The sequence below is a fragment of the Danio rerio genome, chromosome 18, assembly GCF_052040795.2.
Source record: "Danio rerio strain M-AB ecotype USA chromosome 18, GRCz13ab, whole genome shotgun sequence".
NCBI lineage: Eukaryota > Metazoa > Chordata > Actinopteri > Cypriniformes > Danionidae > Danio > Danio rerio.
Genome location: NC_141038.1, coordinates 2,528,701 through 2,548,448, shown reverse-complemented (window position 1 = coordinate 2,548,448; position 19,748 = coordinate 2,528,701). Strand labels below are relative to the sequence as shown.

At 36.9% G+C, this 19,748-nt stretch overlaps 1 protein-coding gene across 4 annotated transcripts in view; it reads left to right on the top strand.

The window, feature by feature from the left end:
* The window catches only part of LOC101886077 (transcription initiation factor TFIID subunit 4), a 185,938-nt gene that overhangs the window by 56,165 nt on the left and 110,025 nt on the right, over positions 1 to 19,748 (top strand). For all 4 annotated transcript variants that reach the window (XR_015514121.1, XR_015514120.1, NM_001443392.1 and 1 more), the window contains exons 10-12: positions 1,837 to 2,006; positions 11,651 to 11,781; positions 15,259 to 15,384. Coding sequence is in view for 2 of the 4 variants with exons in the window: in NM_001443392.1 (NP_001430321.1) it covers positions 1,837 to 2,006; positions 11,651 to 11,781; positions 15,259 to 15,384 (427 nt within the window). In the remaining 2 variants the exon portion in view is untranslated. The remainder of the gene's footprint in view (positions 1 to 1,836; positions 2,007 to 11,650; positions 11,782 to 15,258; positions 15,385 to 19,748) is intronic.

Here is a 19,748-nt window from a genome sequence, read left to right as displayed (position 1 = left end):
TATATGTGTGTGTGTGTGTGTGTATATATATATATATGTGTGTGTGTGTGTGTGTGTGTGTGTATATATGTATGTATATATATATATATATATATATATATATATATATATATATATATATATATATATATATATATATATATATATATATGTGTGTGTGTGTGTGTGTGTGTGTGTGTGTGTATATATAAATATATATTTATGTGTGTGTGTATACATATATATATATATATATATATATATATATATATATATATATATATATATATATATATATATATATATGTATATATATATGTATATATATATATATATATATATATATATATATATATATATATATATATATATATATATATATATATATATATATATATATGCATATGCTTTCTATGTGTGCTATAAAGTTAATAGGGTGTTGTTAGAGGATTTTAAAGGATTTTGTCTGGTGCATTAAGACGGCAGGAGTGCAGGAGCGAAGCCGTGTGTGTATGCTTTGCTAAAAAGATAGAAAGAAGGTATTTAATGTAGTTTTGAACTTTAGACATTATCAGGAAGGCTATTGCAGAGTTTAGAAGCCATAAATGAGAAGGCTCGACCTCCTTTAGTAGACTTTGCTGTTCTAGGTTCTACCAGAAGCCCTGAGTTTTGAGATCTTAAAAAACGAGCTGGATTGTAGCGAGACAGGAGGTTGGTTAGATGAACCGGAGCTAGAGTATTCAACGCTTTATAGGTAAGAAGCAATATTTTATAAACAATACGAAATTTAACATACTGCCAGTGTAAGGAGGATAAAATTGGGGTGATATGATCATATTTTCTAGAACTCTAGAACTCTGGCTGCTGCATTTTGTACTAATTGAAGTTTGTTAATAGAGGATGCTGGGCAGCCAGCAAATAGAGCATTACAGTAATCCAGCCTAGAGCTCATAAAAGCATGGACTAGCTTTTCTGCATCTGAGATGGATAGCATACTTCAGAACTTAGCGATATTTCTCAGATGAAGGAAGGCAGTTTTTGTGACATGGGATATATGATTTTCAAAAGTTAAATTGCTCTCTAATATGACACCCAGATCTTTTATAGTAGAGCTAACGCTAACTTTGTATCCCTCTAATTGCAGGTTGAGTTGCGAGATCTGCTGTGTACAGGATTTAGGGCCAATAAGTAATAATTCTGTTTTGTCTGAGTTTAAGAGAAGGAAATTGTTGGTCATCCAGTCTTTAACATCTTTAATACACTTATTTAGCTTAGACAGATCAGACGTCTCATCAGGTTTTGTTAAAAAATATATAACTGAGTATCATCTGCATAGCAGTGAATGCTGATCCCATGTCTTCTTATATAGTAGCATGTATATTGTAAACAGCAAAGGGCCTAAAACTAATCCTTGAGGCACCCCATACTTCACTGGCCTGACTTGTGAAAGCTGACCATTAATATTCAGCTAATTATGACTTGTCTCTGGACATCTGTAAAATGTAAGCGATCTATGAGGATGTCATGATCGATAGTTGAATGCAGCACTGAGATCAAGTAAAACTAGTAACAAGATGCAGCTAAAGGTAAATCATCGGTTATTTTCACTAACAGGGTTAATGTTATCTTTGGTTATGTTCTATGTAGTTTAAAAAAGCACATTCTTCAGAAGAAAAAATATAATAGGAAATACTGTGAAAATGTTCTTTCTCTGTTAAACATCACCTGGACATTTTTGCGAAAGAATAAAAATATGACAGGAGGGCTAATAATATAGCATAATGTCCAGTGGGATCAGACTGATGTTAGTCTTGTGTGTGTGTGTGTGTGTGTGTGTGTGTGTGTTTTATTTTCCAGAGATGACGATGACATTAATGACGTGGCATCGATGGCTGGTGTGAATCTAAATGAAGAAAGCGCTCGTATACTTGCCACTAACTCTGACCTGGTGGGAACGCAGATCCGCTCCTGTAAAGACGAGGCGTTTCTCCCCATAGGCCTGTTACACCGGCGGATACTGGAGACAGGTACCGCAAACACACTTCTCAGCATTCCACTGCATTTCTGAAACACCATGGAGCCTTTTCACAAGACTGCTATGACACATTTGACAGTCAGCAGTAGGTTAAATCCTTGAAAGTTCTTAATATTAAGGTTTAAAAAAAAAATTGTATGAACATTTATGCGTATTTATGTATGTATAGAGTGGAGGAACTATGAAGTCAATTTGTGTGCAAAAAACCCAGAAGCGAGTTCGCATTTTAGCAGTTCCGGTTCCCTCGTCCTAAAGTCAATGGGAAAGAAAAACTGCTGCAGAGAAACAGGCAAATGTGAAAAGGGTCCATTAAGTTGGCCACAGTGCAGTCGGCTCACATCTGGTTCCATCTGGACCAAAAAGCTGCATATATATATATATATATATATATATATATATATATATATATATATATATATATATATATATATATATATATATATATATATATATATATATACAGGGCCGGCGCGCCCATAGAGGCGAGCTAGGCGGCTGCCTGGGGCGGCTGAATAGAGAGGGGGGCATCCGAACACCTCCCGCACCACCAGCGACCGCAGTTATACCCACGCCTAGGGCGGCAGAGAGGGCGGCATCCGAACACCTCGCGCACCACCTGCGTCCGCACTCCGCAGTTATATCTGCGCCTAGGGCGGCAGAATAGAGAGGGTGACATCCGAACACCTCCCATACTACCCGCATCCGCAGTTATACCCGCGCCTAGGGCGGTAGAATAGGGTTCTTCACTTTGATAACCGGTCATTTTCGTTTTCACTTTCGGTTTGAGGGCGGCGTGATCGTCCTTTGCCTAGAGCGGCAGTTCAGCTTGCTTCGGCCCTGTATATATATATATACACACACACACACACACACACACACACACACACACACACGGTTAAAGTCAGAATTATTAGCCCCTTTCAATTTTTTTTCTTCTTTTTTTAAATATTTCCCAAATTATGTTTAACAGAGCAAGGACATTTTCTGATGTCTGATAATATTTTTTCTTCTGGGGAAAGTCTTGTTTGTTTTATTTTGGCTAGAAAAAAAGCAGTTTTTAATTTTTTAAACAGCATTTTAGGGACAAAATTATTAGCCCCTTTAAGCTATAGATTTTTTCAATAGTCTACAGAACAAACCACTGTTATACAATAACTTGCCTAATTACCCTAACCTGCCTAGTTAACCTAATTAACCTAGTTACGCCTTTAAATGTCACTTTAAGCTGTCTAGAAGTGTCTTGAATAATATCTAGTAAAATATTATTTACAGTCATGATGGTAAAGGTTAAATAAATCCGTTATTAGAGATGAGTTATTAAAATTATTATGTTTAGAAATGTGTTGAAAAAATCTGCACTCTGTTAAACATAAATTGGGGAAAAAATAAACAAGCGGTCTAATAAATCAAGGTTCAATAGTTATGACTTCAACTGTATATATATGTATATATATATATATATATATATATATATATATATATATATATATATATATATATATATATATATATATATATGTCTTTTAGCTGAGTTAGCAAAAGAAATGTGGTCCGTCCAAGTCTGTGTGTGTCGTGCTGTGGATTACCACAGAAAAAATTGTTCAGCTCGTCCTTCTGTGTTTGTGTAAATAAAAAGAAAAGCAGATTGCAGGATCCGCCTGTAATGAAAGTTGAATGTTTGTCCGGCTACATTTCCACTGCATCCGCGAATCTGTCAGCTCATTTAACCTGGAACATTCCTCAGTGGATGACCACCAACATTCATATTTCAAAACAATGCTGGAATATACACTGCAGTTTTAGAAGAGCGGGGTCAGTAAGATTGATTTGTTTTTATTTTTTGGAAAGAGGACGCATTCATTTAATCAAAAGTGACAGTAAAGAAGTTACAAAAGATTTTATTCCAAATATATTCAGTTTTTTTATTTTGAAATACAAAATGTGTCTTGGTTTCCACAACACAGCTGCTTTCAAATGTTTTTCTTGTCATAAAATCATATTACAATCATTTTTGAAGGATCATGATGTGACACACTGTAAAAAATGCTTGGATTTACACATTGATTTGTGTTGGGACAACACAAAGGAATTAAGTTAAAGGGGTGGTCCACAATGTAATTTGAAGGCTTGGTTGTGTTTATAAGATGCAAAGCAATGTGTGCTCATGTTTCACTTGAAGGAAATCGCGTTATTTTTTCCTATATCTCACTTTGATTATACACAGCTACTCAGCTAACATGAAAACGACTGTCATATTTCCTAGTTCCTCTGAAAGGCCCGCCCTTAAGTGACTCTGATTGGTCAGAGGCAGAAAATGAGGCAGATAACTGCAGTAAGGTCCACTTTTTGAGAAAAGAACCACCAGGCTGGCTGCAGGCCTGAGTTTCAGTAGTTTTCGTTGACTAAGATAACCTTGGCATGAAAAAAGATGCAGAAAGTTCATCCCACACAAACTAGTTAAAAGCGGATGGACAGCACTTGTTGTGTCAGCCTTGTGTTCGGCACACATTAGATCTCAGTTAATCGTCAGGAAGGCCTCGGGTGTGTGTTTTCTCGGGTGTGTGTTTGTGTGGCCGTCGTGGAGCTGTCGCTGGGAGCGCGCTGTAATGCTTCTCAAAGGTGCAGCGGTGTGTAGGTGGATGAAGCGCCCCCTGCTGTTGATGGGCTGCTGGAGAACTCGTAGGTGACAGCAAACCAAGGGAGGCACGACTCCTGCCAGCTCCGCTCAATCTGAGAGAAACACACACACACACACACCCTGAATCACCCTCAAACGCAAAGATCACGTCCGCTCAGTCTTACTTAAACAGCAGGAAATCAAGCCAGCGTCAAATCAGAAATTGCATGCATTATACTTGTGTGCATTCCTGTATAACAGTAGATCATGGAGAGAATTCAGTGCAAGTCTTCTTTATTGATATATAAAACAATGCATAAAACTAAAAGGTCATACTTTACTATAGCTTTACTTTAGTTTTACATTTATATAAGGTAAAGAGTGTATATTGAATGCAATGCTTGGCTCAATCTGAGAGAAATGCACACACACCCCCCAAATTCCCCCTTAAATGCAAAGATCTTACTTAAACAGCAGGAAATCAAGCCAGCGTCAAATCAGAAATGACATGCATTATACACTGTAAACATGTCTGTACAATACCAGTTTACTGTAATAATATAAATTGCATGCATTATGCTTTATGTGCATTCCTGTACAACAGCAGATCATGAAGAGAATTTAATGTAGGTCTTCATTTTATATATTAAACAATGCATAAAAGTAAAAGGTCATACTTTACTATAGCTTTACTTTAGTTATGAATTAATAGAGTGCATCTTGAATGCAAAGCTCAGCTCAACCAGAGAAAAACACACACACCAAATCACTCTCAAACAGAAAGATCACGTCCGCTCAGTCTTACTTAAACAGCAGGAAATCGAGCCAGCGTCAAATCAGAAATAACATGCATCACACTGTAAAAAAATATCTGTAGAATAGCAGTTTTCTGTAATAAATACAAATTGCGTGCATTATACTTTGTGCATTCCTGTATAACAGCAGATCATGAAGAGAATTTAATATAAGTCTTTATTTTGTTAGTAAAAGGTCATACTTTACTATAGGTTTACAGTAGTTATATAGTTATATAAGACACATGCTGGGTTCCACAGTCGATTTGTGTTGGAACACCATGAAAGAATTAAGTTAACTTAATAAGTTTTCTAAAAATTAAGTGGACTGAACATGAAATAATTAAGTTTTCGCAAAAAAAACAAAAAAAAAAACGGACGTAATGTGTTGTTTTCAGCTCATTTTAAATAAGTAGACTGAACAAACAGCAAATGTCATATTTTGAGTGTAAAGAGTGTATCTTGAATGCAAAGCTCAGCTCAATATGAGTAAAATGCACACACAACACACACACACACACCAAATCACTCTCAAACACAAAGATTACGTCCACTCAATCTTACTTAAACAGCAGGAAGTCAAGCCAGTGTCAAATCAGAAATCGCATGTGTTATACACTGTAAACATGTCTGTAGAATAGCAGTTTTCTGTAATAAATATATGTTTTTCTGTAGTAAATATAAATTGCATGCATTATGCTTTATGTGCATTCCTGTATAACAGATCATGAAGAGAATTCAGTGTAAGTCTTCATTTTTATATATAAAACTATGCATAATAATAAAAGGTCATGCTTTACTATGGCTTTCCATTAGTTACAAATGCATAGAGTGTATCTGCAATGCTCAGCTCAATCTGAGAGAAATTCAAACACACGCCCCGAATCAGCCTCAAACCCAAAGATCACATCCGCTCAGTCTTACTTAAACAGCAGGAAGTCAAGCCAGCGTCAAATCAGAAATTGCATGCATTAAACACCGTAAAAAATATCCATGAATTAGAATTTGTCTGTATTTTGTGATTCATGTTTTTATTTTTGCCCATTTATTTCTGCTTCTAAAATGCATTATGGGAGTTTGATCTTTCCTGAAACAACTTTAACCTTGAAAAGTAAAAAAAAGTGACTTTTATGAGCATATTCAAGTATAAAGTGCTATATTATCTGGGCTGATGTTGCAGATTACACTACAAAAACCTTGTAATAAACATGTTCCGTTATCTCTGACTTATTTCTCTATACAAATCTTATTTTTTAATCATTATATTATTTCAAACTACTAAAATGTCAATAAAAGTCACTTTGTTAATGTGTAGAATTACATTTTCATCATCAAACATCAACAGAGCACACTCAGAAATAAAAGTACGTGAGCTGTCATGGAGATGGTACCTATTCAAAAGGTACAAATTTGTACCTAAAAGGTCCTTATTAATACCTCAAGGGTACATAATAGTACCTAAATAATACTAAAGTGTTCCTCTTAAAATTTTTAGGTACTAATATATACTTTTGAGGTACCAATATGGACCTTTTAGGTAAAAATGTGTACCTTTCGAAGAGGTACCACCCTAGTGACAGCTTGCGTACCTTTATTTCTGAGTGCAGAGGTCAACATCCTAAAATGGAACTCACAAATATATTGTTATATTAAATATAATTAAATATTACATATATTATATATATATATGTGGGTTTCCTGTGAGTGCTCTGGTTTACCCCACAAGTCAAAAAAACATGTGCTATAGTTGAATTGGGTAAGCTTAATTGTGTGTGGTGTATGTGTGTGAATAAGTGTGTGTTTCCCAGTGGTGGGTTGCAGCTAGAAGAGCATCCACTGCGTAAAACATATGCTGGATAAGTTGGCGGTTAGGCAGCACCCTGGCGCGGTGGGTAGCACAATCACCTAACAGCAAGAAGGTCGCTGGTTCGAGCCCCAACTGGGTCAGTTTTTGTGTTGAGTTTGCATGTTCTCCCCGTGTTGGCGTGGGTCTCCTCCAGGTGCTCCGGTTTCCCCCACAGTCCAAACATATGCACTATAGGGGAATGGGTAAGCTAAATTGTCCGTAGTGTATGTGTGGAAATGAGTGTGTATGGATGTTGCGGCTGGAAGGGCATCCGCTGCGTTAAACATATGCTGGGTAAGTTGGCGGTTCATTCCACTGTGGCGACCCCAGATTAGTAAAGAGATTAAGCCGAAAAGAAAATGAATGAATGAATAAAATATATGTGAGATGAGAAATAAATCATTTGAATATTTTATTAGATCATTATCTGATATTGATGAGAATTGTCAGTATATACTAGTAACATTCATGCCTTGAATTCATTTAGCTTTGGATGTGTGTCACATTTATGCCAAATGCATTAATATACATATAGTTCATGCATGTGATGTTGTGAGGAGCAAAGCTTCTAGACTGAAGTCTGTCTGCTGCTGCTCTTTCTCTTCTGATATATTGTTTATAGGGAAGGAAAAGTTCATTTTCATGCATTTGAGCAGAAGTTTTCTGAAGTTTTTTTAAAGCTGTTTTTTTTTTTTATCTCTTTTTGTCTGAACAAAAGTTCTTCATCAACATCTTTTGAAAAAGCCTTGGCCTTAAGATGCTCCTCATCCTGTTTAACGTGTCTTTTTCTCCGGTTTGGAGTCATTAAGGACACTCTCAGCACGTTCAGCAGCTGATTTAAATAATTGGTGTGATTTTCTTAAAATAACGGTGGAAGGAGAACTTATGTTAATAGCAAATTAAAGATGTGGATGTTGTAGATAGAAGCGCTCTGAAGCTTTCCAGCCATCTTCTAACATCCGCTGCTAATTATTCTTTAAAGCAGAAGTCGTCAATTGACTTGAAAGAGAAAACTGTTTTTCTTTCCCTTTTTATTATTTCTGCAGGAACAAAGAGTTAGAGATTACAATCTGAATCTCAAATGTTTCTCCATAGCAGCGGGCCGATGAAATGTTGAAAAAATACACTCAAAAATATCTCAAGCCGAGCTCAGCTGTGCTAGATGAATTCAAACGTTTCTAAATGGATTATTTTAACACAGTGTAAAACCCAACAGTCAACTTTAATTCAATCCAATTCAGCTTTATTTGTATAGCGCTTTTACAACGTAGATTGTGTCAAAGCAGCTTCACATAAATGGTCATAGTGGTCATAAATGGTCATAAATGGTCACTTTATCAAATGAAATGAGTGGAGTTACCTCAAAATATACTGAAAGTTAATTCTACTCATTTAATAAGAGTTTTAAACTCAGTGTTAAAGGTAATTAGTTAATTAAATGCCTCATTACATCAAGTTAAATGGAGTAAGTTCACAGTACTCATTAGGATTATTTTATGAACTTAAATTAAATTAAAATAATAAAATAAAATAAAATAAAATAAAATAAAATAAAATTTAATTTAATTTAATTTAATTTAATTTAATTTAATTTAATTTAATTTAATTTAATTTAATTTAATTTAATTTAATTTAATTAATGGTTTGTTGCAATCGGTTTCCTCAAATGGTTTGAGTTACCTTAACTTATTGGGTTTTAGAGTGGAGCTATCATTCATTTGAGCCAGGGCTCTCAGTACTGTATCAGTTATTTCGGTCAAGGGTTTCAGTTCTTTAGGGTGGAGCTATCAGTTCTTTACGGCAGAGCTATTAGTCCTTTCGGCCAGAGCTATCTGTCTTTTGTGCTGGGGCTATCAGTCCTTTGAGGCGGGGCTATTAGTTCTTTAGGGTGGGGCTATCAGGTAAGGTACGACATGCTTTTATTCATATGGTGCTGCTTTTAAAGGGACAGTTCACCCAAAACTGAAAGTTCTGCTCACCATTTACTTGTTTAAAACCCTTATGAGTTTCTTTTCTTTTATTTCTTTATACTTTATTTTAGATTACTTAGATTTGACATATTCTTTGTATTTTCCTTCCTTTAACAGCAACAATATAGGGTAAACATGGGGAGCTACAAGACATTTAAAAATTACCTTTCAAATAAATAAATAAATAAATAAATAAATAAATAAATAAATAAATGATTAAATTAAATTAAATTAATGGTTTGTTGCAATTGGTTTCCTCAAACGGTTTGAGTTGCCTTAACTTATTGGGTTTTACAGTGCATCAAATGAGCTGGGCTTCACTTCCCAAAAACATTGTGAGCTTAAGCATCGTAAAAACAATTGTGGGACTGATCTTAATGCTTTAATCTCTTTCCCAAAATCATCATAACTTAAGTCGAAAATCTAGAAAATCATCGTAGATAATTGTTAAATTAAATAATTGTCGCCATGAAGATAAAATTAGATTTTCTTTCTTGTATATGTGATAAATGATGTATCTGTGCGCTTTATTATTGTGTAATAAATGTATTCATCCTCATTATAACCTTCCCTGCACACTCACAACTACTTTACACTTCTGGTCACATGGAATGCCTTTAGAGTGAAGCTATCAGTCATTTGAGCCAGGGCTCTCAGTACTTTAGGGCGGGGCTATCAGTTATTTCAGTCAGGGGTTTCAGTTCTTTAGGGTGGAGCTATCAGTCATTTAGGGTGGAGCTATCAGCTCTTTGGGGCGGAGCTATCAGTTCTTTTGGGCAGAGCTATCTGTCTTTTGTGCTGGGGCTATCAGTCCTTTGTGGCGGGGCTATTAGTTCTTTAGGGTGGGGCTATCAGTCGTTTGGGGTCTTTCCATTAGTCATTTAGGGTGGAGCTATCAGTCCTTTAGGACCGAATGATCAGTCAATTAGTGCGGAGCTATCAGCTCTTTAGGGCGGGGCTATCACTTCTTTAGGGTGGAGCTATCAGTCCTTTGGGGCGGGGCTATTTGTTATTTAGGGTGGGGCTATCAGTCATTTAGGGTGGAGCTATCAGCTCTTTGGGGCGGAGCTATCAGTTCTTTAGGGCAGAGCTATTAGTCCTTTGGGCCAGAGCTATCTGTCTTTTGTGCTGGAGCTATCAGTCCTTTGGGGCGGGGCTATCAGTCCTTTAGGGTGGGGCTATCAGTTTTTTACAGTGGAGCTATCAGTCCTTTAGGCTGGGGCTCAGTCATTTGGGGCGGGGCTATCATTTCTTTACGGTGGAACTATCAGTCCTTTGGGGCGGGGCTATCAGTCCTTTGGGGCGGGGCTATTAGTCCTTTGGGGCGGGGCTATCAGTCCTTTGGGTCGGGGCTATCAGTTATTTGTGCCGGGGCTATCAGTCCTTTGTGGCAAGGCTATCAGTCCTTTAGGGCGGGCTATTAGTTTTTTATAGTGGAGCTATCAGTCCTTTGGGCCGGGGCTATCAGTTATTTGGGGTGGGGCTATCAGTCATTTAGGGCGGGGCTGTCAGTTCTTTATAGTGGCGCTATCAGTCCTTTGTGGCAGATTATCATTCATTTTGGGGCGGGGCTACAACTCTTGACGTCGGGCTAGAAATCATTTTGGGTTGGGCTATCAGTGCTTTAGGGTGGAGCAATAACTATATATATATATATATATATATATATATATATATATATATATATATATATATATATATATATATATATATATATATATATATATATATATATATATATATATATATATATATATAACTAGTTAACTATAGCTGGGGAATATATATCTTCAGGCTCTGTGTAATATCATTGTGCTGCTTCAACATGGTACAGCTGTAAAGTTCCTTTATTATTACGCCGAAATGAGAGTACCTGACCATATCGGCCAACGTTTCATTTTCCACCAGTCTTTACACGATAGAACTACTGAAGGGTCGAGCTTAAAAAAAAAATTAAACTCTTTTTTGAGTAAGATGTTAATCTTCTGATCTAATTAGATGATTTATGCTAAGCTAAAACTGCTCCCGCTAGACCCAGAGATTGGCTGAATGGATTCAACAATGCTAAAAGTAAAATGTTTATATGTAAACTGTGAACTGTACTGTTTTTTAAGAGCCAAGACACATTGCTATTAAAAATGTATCATTAATAGATCATGTTTGAAAATGAGCCACAAGAGCTGCAGAAACTTCTCCACTCATTTGTGTTTCAGATGCAGGTCATGTCAGTTCATCATAGCAACCCTTTATTTCCCCAACACACACACTGGAGCTTTTTTTCAGATTTATAGGATAGGACAGATGTAATATGCTCTCACTGAACTTCCTTCCAGACATCTGTGTGGTGATGTTGCGTTTGATTATTGATCTTTTAGTAACATCTGCATCTGTGTCTTTTTTTTGTTTCAGCTAAGAGGTTTGGAGTGACGGACGTGCCGCTGGAGGCAGTGAACTTTATTTCTCACGCCACGCAGTCCAGATTACGCACGGTGCTGGAGAAAGTTTCCTCCATTGCACAGCACAGAATGGACTCGTGTAAGGTACGAGAGGCTTTTATTCAGATGGTGCTGCTTTTAAAGGGACAGTTCACCTAAAACTGAAAGTTCTGCTTATCATTTACTTGTTTAAAACCCTTATGAGTTTATTTTCTTTTATTTCTTTATACTTTATTTTAGATTACTTAGATTTGACATATTCTTTGTATTTTCCTTTCTTTAACTGCAACAATATAGGGTAAAACATGGGAAGCTACAAGACATTTAAAAATTACTTTTAAAATAAATGAATAAATAAATAAAAGAAAGAATGAATGAATAAATTAAATTAAATTAAATTAAATTAATGAATAAATAAATACATATTTATATAGGCTGCTTTAAAGGAACAGTTCACCCAAAACTGAAAATTTTACTCACATTTACTTGTTTAACACCTTTATGAGTTTCTTTATTCTGTTTTTTTAATACTTTATGGTAAGCTTTTTACATTTTTATTTTTATTTTACATTTTTGTTTTCAGAAATAAAATACAAATAAGACCTACCTAGATTTTATATGTGTTTTATATTTTCCTCCCTTTAACAGCAACTATATAGGGTAAGACATTTATTTGTTAATAAATAAATAAATAAAAATGAACAAATAAATAAATGAAAAAATAAAAAACAAATAAAAAGCAAATAAAAATAAGTAAAATTAAAAATAAATAAATAAAATAGGGGAGCTCATTCAAAACAATTACCTTTAAAATAATAAATAAATAAATAAACAAATAAATAAAATAAAAATGAATGAATGAATAAATAAATAAATAAAACAATAAAAAATGAATAAAATAAAAATGAATGAATGAATAAATAAATAAATAAATAAATAAAACTATAAAAAATAAATAAAATAAAAATGAATGAATGAATAAATAAAACAATAAAAACTTATAAAAATTAAATAATTAAATTAAATTACATTAATAAAAATGAATGAAAAAAATAAAAAAACAATAAAAAATAAAATTCAAATAAATAAATAAATGAAATAAAAATGAACTATAAATAAATAAAACAATAAATAAAATAAATAAATAAATAAAAATGAATGAATAAATATAACAATAAAAAAGGATTTTTTTTATTTGTAATGATAATACAAATAAAGAATGAAATAAAAATAATGATAAAATAAATAAATGAACCAATAAAACATTTAGATTTAGATTCACTAAAGATTCACAAAAAATTATAATAAATTCATAAAAATAATTCACTAGGAATTCACTAAACATTCATTGACAATTCATTAAAAATTCACAAAAAAATAATCAAAATTCTTAAAATTTTTACAAAAGAATCATTATAAATGTACTAAGAATACACAAAAATATAATTACAAATTCACAAAAATTGATTAAAAATTTGAAATGCATCATCTTAAAGCTGTTCAGTGACCAAACAGTTTATTTTAATATATATATCAGTTTAATAAATCTGCTTTGTTTACATGCACCACACACATATTGTCTATTTTCACAGAGAAATGGATCGACATATAAAGTTTGAAAAGGAGGTGTACTCATTTATGCGCAGCATATGGAGCTTGTAGTGTTCGGCATTTAAATGGAAAGCTTACCGCAGTAATTGAGCTGAAATACTGTTGTTGGAGTGGAAACTTTTGGGCACATGAATTACAAAGAGACTGAAGCAGACAGGTAAACAATCGAGTATTCAAAGAAGCAGGCAGAGCGTCCGACAGCCAGCGCTTCTGTCTTCAAGAGACTCGCATTCACACAAACACAGCACAGCACAGAGCAGCGGCGGCGGCGCTTTAAAGGCTGTTTATTTGTGTAGATGGCGAGTGGTTTACGCAGGACGCACGTTTTGTTGTTCTGTGTTTGCTGTTTTTGTTGTGTTGGTTGTCGTCTGCCGCTCTCCGCTTTATAAATGAGCCGTATGAAGACACTCTGTCGACATCAGCAAAATAAAAACAAAGCAGCGAGATCGTCCTGACTTCATAGCCAACAAAGGGCAGGAGAGATGGAGACGGGGATGACAGGCCTGTCAGAAAATGAAACGGCAGCGCAGGAAGTGCTGGAAAGATCCCGCGCGCTCTGAAGTAAACATGCTTTAGCGGAAACTAAACTCACCTGCTTATGAAGAAAGTTTGAGTCAGGACTGAGCCATAAACTATTCATAATGTGTGTGGATCAGAACTCACGGCCTCTCTCTCTCTCTCTCTCTGTGTGTGTGTGTGTGTTGGTGTGTGCTTGTTTTTATGTGTGCGTTTGTTTGTGTTTATGTGTGTGTTTGTTTGTGTATATGTGTGTGTATTTGTGTGTGTGTTTGTTGGGTGTGCTTGTGTGTGTGTTTGTGTTTATGTGTGTGTGTGTGTGTTGGTGTGTGCTGGTTTTTATGTGTGCGTTTGTTTGTGTTTATGTGTGTGTGTGTGTGTGTGTGTTTGTTTGTGTATTTGTGTGTGTGTTTGTTGGGTGTGCTTGTGTGTGTGTTTGTGTTTATGTGTGTGTGTGTGTGTGTGTGTGTTGGTGTGTGCTTGTTTTTATGTGTGCGTTTGTTTGTGTTTATGTGTGTGTGTGTGTGTGTGTGTTTGTTTGTGTATATGTGTGTGTATTTGTGTGTGTGTTTGTTGGGTGTGCTTGTGTGTGTGTTTGTGTTTATGTGTGTGTGTGTGTGTTGGTGTGTGCTGGTTTTTATGTGTGCGTTTGTTTGTGTTTATGTGTGTGTGTGTGTGTGTGTGTTTGTTTGTGTATATGTGTGTGTATTTGTGTGTGTGTTTGTTGGGTGTGCTTGTGTGTGTGTTTGTGTTTATGTGTGTGTGTGTGTGCACATTTGTGTGTGGCTGTGTTTGTGTGTGTGCATCTGTGTGTGTGTGTCTGTATGTGTTTGTTTTTTTGTTTGTGTTTGTTTGTGTGTGCATCTGTGTGTTTTTTGTGTGTGCAAATCTGTGTGTTTGTGCGTGTTTTTGTCTGTGTGTGTTTTTGTGTGTGTGTGTGTGTTTATGTGTGTATGTGCATCTGTGTGTGTTTTTGTTTGTTTGTGTGTATGCATGTGGTTGTTTGTGTTTATGTGTGTGTGTTTATGTGTGTGTGTATGTGCGTCTGTGTGTTTTTGTTTGTTTGTTTGTGTGTGTGTGTTTATGTTTGTGTATGTGTGTGTTTGTGTGTGTTTATGTTTGTGTATGTGTGTTTGTGTGTGTGTGTGTTTATGTTTGTGTATGTGTGTGTGTGTGTGTTTGTGTGTTTATGTGTGTGTATGTGTGTTTGTGTGTGTGTTTATGTTTATGTATGTGAATGTGTGTGTGTGTGTGTGTTTTTTGTGTGTGTGTGTGTGTGTTTATGTGTGTGTTCATGTTTATGTGGTTTTTTTTGTGTGTGTGTGTGTTTGTTTATGTTTGTGTATGTGTGTGTGTTTATGTGTGTGTTCATGTTCATGTTTGTGTGTTTTCTTTTGTGTGTTTGTGTGTGTGCACCTGTGTGTGTGTGTGTGTGTGTGTATGTGTCTCCTTCAGGAAGACGAGTGGTGTGAGCCATCGTCTGATGTGCGTGCGCAGCTGAAGTTCTTTGAGCAGCTGGAGCGGATGGAGAAGCAGAGGAAAGACGAGCGTGAGCGGGAGATTCTCCTCAGAGCAGCCAAGGTAAATCCACCAGCATCTCCTCTACAGCACACACAGATATTAGCCAGCATTATCAGCCGCCCTGTCAACTTTATTATGTTCCTCAGACATTTCCCAAGTGATGATTAATATTGTGTAACACATTTTAAACATGACATTTCGAATAATTCAACCCGGGCTCATTGTGGAAACGTAGCCCCGCGGACGCTTCTGGAGGCCGCGAAATACGTCCCGGGAGGTACGCATTCGAGCAGTTTTTGTTTTCGCAAATCTACGAGAGGCCGCTGTGCGTGCTTTTTCGTGTCTCGGACGCCTCTCGGGAGCACGCGCCGTTTGCGCCTGCGCTGTTTTCGCGTGAAAAGCCGCCGGAGGTCGCTGTAGAGCGGCCGTCCGTCCGACTGATTGGCTGAACGACTGAACGATCGGCTGACCCAGCCGCCCTCCTCCTCCTGTTCTAAACCCAAGCGAAGATTTGCAAAAGTCATCCAGAAAAGAAAGCAAAAGCCCTCGTCCGATTTTGATCGCGTTTTCGGATCTCGCCCCGTCGCGAACTCGTTCGCTTTTATTTTTTTGGATTCGGTTTTTCATCTTACCTGATTTCTGGAACCGCTCTTCCCCAGACTCGATCCCGGTCGTCGCCGTAGCCGGCTCCTTCTCCCTCCAAGCCTCCGCTACGCCAACGTAACGCTGCAAGCTAAGTGGACTGAAGAATGAGCTTGGGTTGAAATAATTAATTTCTAATAACTGATTTCTTTTATCTTTGCCATGATGACAGCACATAATATTAGACTAGATACTCTTCAAGACACGAATATTCAGCTTAAAGTGACATTCATTCAGTCATTTATTTTCTTGTCGGGTTAGTCCCTTTCATAATCCGGGGTCGCCACAGCGGAATGAACTGCCAACTTATCCAGCACGTTTTTACGCAGCGGATGCCCTTCCAGCCGCAACCCATCTCTGGGAAACATCCACACACACACACACACACACACACACACACACACACTTACACATACACACAAACTCATATACTATGGACAATTTAGCCTACCCAATTCACCTGTACCACATGTCTTTGGACTGTGGGGGAAACCGGAGCACCCGGAGGAAACCCACGCGAACGCAGGGAGAACATGCAAACTCCACACAGAAACGCCAGTTGAGCTGAGGTTCAAACCAGCGACCTTCTTGCTGTGAGGCGACAGCACTACCTACTGCGCCACTGCTTTGCCTTAAAATGACATTTAAAGGCTTAACCAGGTGAACAACCATTGATTTACACACAAACACTCAGTCTGAACCGCACCCACCCTCTGATCTGAGGATGTTTGAACAAAGTTTCTCAGTTTGTGAAACCACCAGGAAACCCTGATAACCCCAGACGCCGGAGTTTCCAATTAAAGAGCCGAATGCGTGGCCTCTGCCCGTCTCTCATGGCCCGCAGCGCCGCGCTCCGATACTCCGGCTCATTTCTGCCATTAATTCATTTAGCTGACCCGCCGTAAAGACCCCGACGCTCGCCTCCCTTCGGCCTAATGGCGTTATTATGTGGTATCCAGATTATATCTCCGCCGGCCAGGCAAAAACGAGACAGTTTAGCCGGCACTGGAGTGTGAATGGCCACAGCGACCTCCATGACTTTGGGCCGGGATGAGACGTTACGCAAGCTGAAGTATCGCAGTTATCCGAGATTTCAACTCCACTCAAGCCTGAAATGCGATCAGAGAAACATGCTGTGTGTTTTCAGCTCAAATGCAGTGTGGAAGTGTGTCGTTTGTAGCATTAGAAGTCGTCGTCAGCGTCTCTGAATAGGATATATGTGGGCTACACTTACTGTATGACAATTCATGATAATATATAGTCGTCAACATTTGAAGTGGACCAAAAATCTTTTTCAAAATCATCTTAAAATGAGAAAAAGTGCTGCACAATATATCTTCATGGAAGATTTTGATTCACTTCAAATGTTGACTACTTTATATGATATGGACAAGAGTAATATGTCTATCATTTCATATTGTGCTCTATTGTTTATATCGTAGACGGTCACAAAAGGCATTGTTTATAGTAATACTTGTTTTATGATTTATAAGAGTGCACGTACACATCATCAATGCATCAATAGTACACGTCATTAATGTATGCATATGTAACCCCGCCGGTCCTACGCTACCCGAAGGCGACCTTCTGCATGGGAGTCGGTTGCTCTACCAAGGAGGCTAAAGACCATGGCCTCAAGCATCTGTCGCTAGAGCACCTTTAGAGGTTAGAGGAGTGAGGTTTACCTGCACAGCACACACTAGCTTGCCTCCGTTACACATATATAAATAAATAAAAAAAAAAAAAAAAAAAAAAAAATATATATATATATATATATATATATATATATATATATATTAGCGCTGTCAAAATTAATGCGTTAACGTATGCGATTAATTTTAAATAATTAACGCGTTAAATTTTTTTTAACGCAATTAACGCTGTTGCAGGTTTTTTTTACTTCCTGTTGTGGTGGGCGTGTTTTTAACATGCAAGAAATGTAAATAAGACCAAGGAAGCACTTTTTGAAGGCAAGTTTCAGTATAAAACAATTAGTCGCATCACCAGGCTCTTCAAAGTTTCATGCAATTTCGGGTGTTTCCTTTTTAACTTTCGACTTCTGTTGTGAGTTGATACCGCATGGCGAACAGAAAGAAAATCCTCCGCATTTCGTGCCTCGGTGTTCCTTTAAGGTAATAAAATCACTGCTTAGGCTACAAGGTAGACTTTTAATAAGAGTGTTATCTTAATCATATTTAAATCGGAGTATTGGTGTCTTATGTGAATTTACTCAGAAAGTCTGGTGAAGTCGCGAGCTGTCAAAGACAGGGCATTACTCTGCCTTTCAGCATGAGTCCTCCAAGTTTAGCGTGTTTCCTCATTAAACGCAATGAAAGCGTCTGCTTCGCGTTGTTGTGTCAGAATCCTTGTGAAATACAGTAATACTTTAGGACGCTTAGTTTAAGCAAATTTGATGAACGTGATCATGCGTGTTGAATCAGGGGAGTCGCTCTAATATGGAAGGCCGTTGGGGCCAAAACGTCTGCAGCGCGTTGTGTGATACTCCGAGTCTTAGCAACTGGATGAATGTAAAGGAGGATTAAGCTAAATTGTTTCTACTCCATAATTAATGTTCTCAAGTCACAGCAATAAAACTTTACAATGACAACAGTTTGTATTCTATAGTTTATTATTATAATTTTTCATTTTCCATATCTGCAATTCCTGTGTTTTGGCATTTTTTGCAGTCCACTTAGAATCCAACATGGAATCAATGTTTTCTTTATTGGCATTGATTGTTTCGAAATTTAAATGTCATTAACATGCCTGTGTTTTAATTTCTGTAATAAATATGGCTGTCAAGCCAGGATCTTGATGGTTTATTGTGGGTTTGTTGTTTAGATGAAGAAATCTGTGTTACAAGTTAAACAAAAATTCTATTAAACAATTATATTTTGAATTTTAATTCTAATAAACAATTACATTTTGAATTAAAATAGTTTTTGTCTTGCGTTTACATTAATTTTACATTTGAATAGCCAAAATTACAAGTTTCAGTATTTTAAATGTGATTAATCTCGACTAATCGCGATCAATTTTTTTAAAAAGGTGCGATTAATTAATTAATTTTTTTTAATCGATTGACAGCACTAATATATATATATATATATATATATATATATATATATGAGCAATATCACACCAGTAGCAGTGCGATATGGCTGTATATCAGCACTGGTGCGAGGCGTGCTTTGGCATGAGGCTGCAGGCCGTGACAACACTAATACTGCGCCACTGCGTCACCATAATATTACCAAAACAATTTTTTTTTCAGTGGATTCACTTGTTCACAGATGAATTTTTCACCATAAGAATAACAATAAGCACTAGCAAAATAAACACTGGACATTTAGATTTGACTTTAAATCATTCCGTGGGAACAGAAGCCTCTAATCAGCTTCATTTGTGTCCTTGTATTGTGTGTGTGTGTGTGTGTGTGTGTGATCGCAGCATGGTTTGACCCCTTAAACATGAAGCTACTAAAATAAATCTCATCGTCCATTTCAAATATGACGGTGGTCTTGAGGGACGAGCGCGAGTGAGGGCCAGGGGCCAAACGCATTACTCTCAGCACAGATAGCGACCAGTACGGGAACCGCCTGATATATTTAAAACCAATTAGCAGCGAGGAAGGGCAGAGAGAGAGAGAGAGAGAGAGAGAGAGAGAGAGAGAGAGAGAGAGAGAGAGAGAGAGTGTGTGTGTGTGTGTGTGTGTGTGTGTGTGTGTGTGTGTGAGAGAGAGAGAGAGAGAGAGAGTGTGTGTGTGTGTGTGTGTGTGTGTG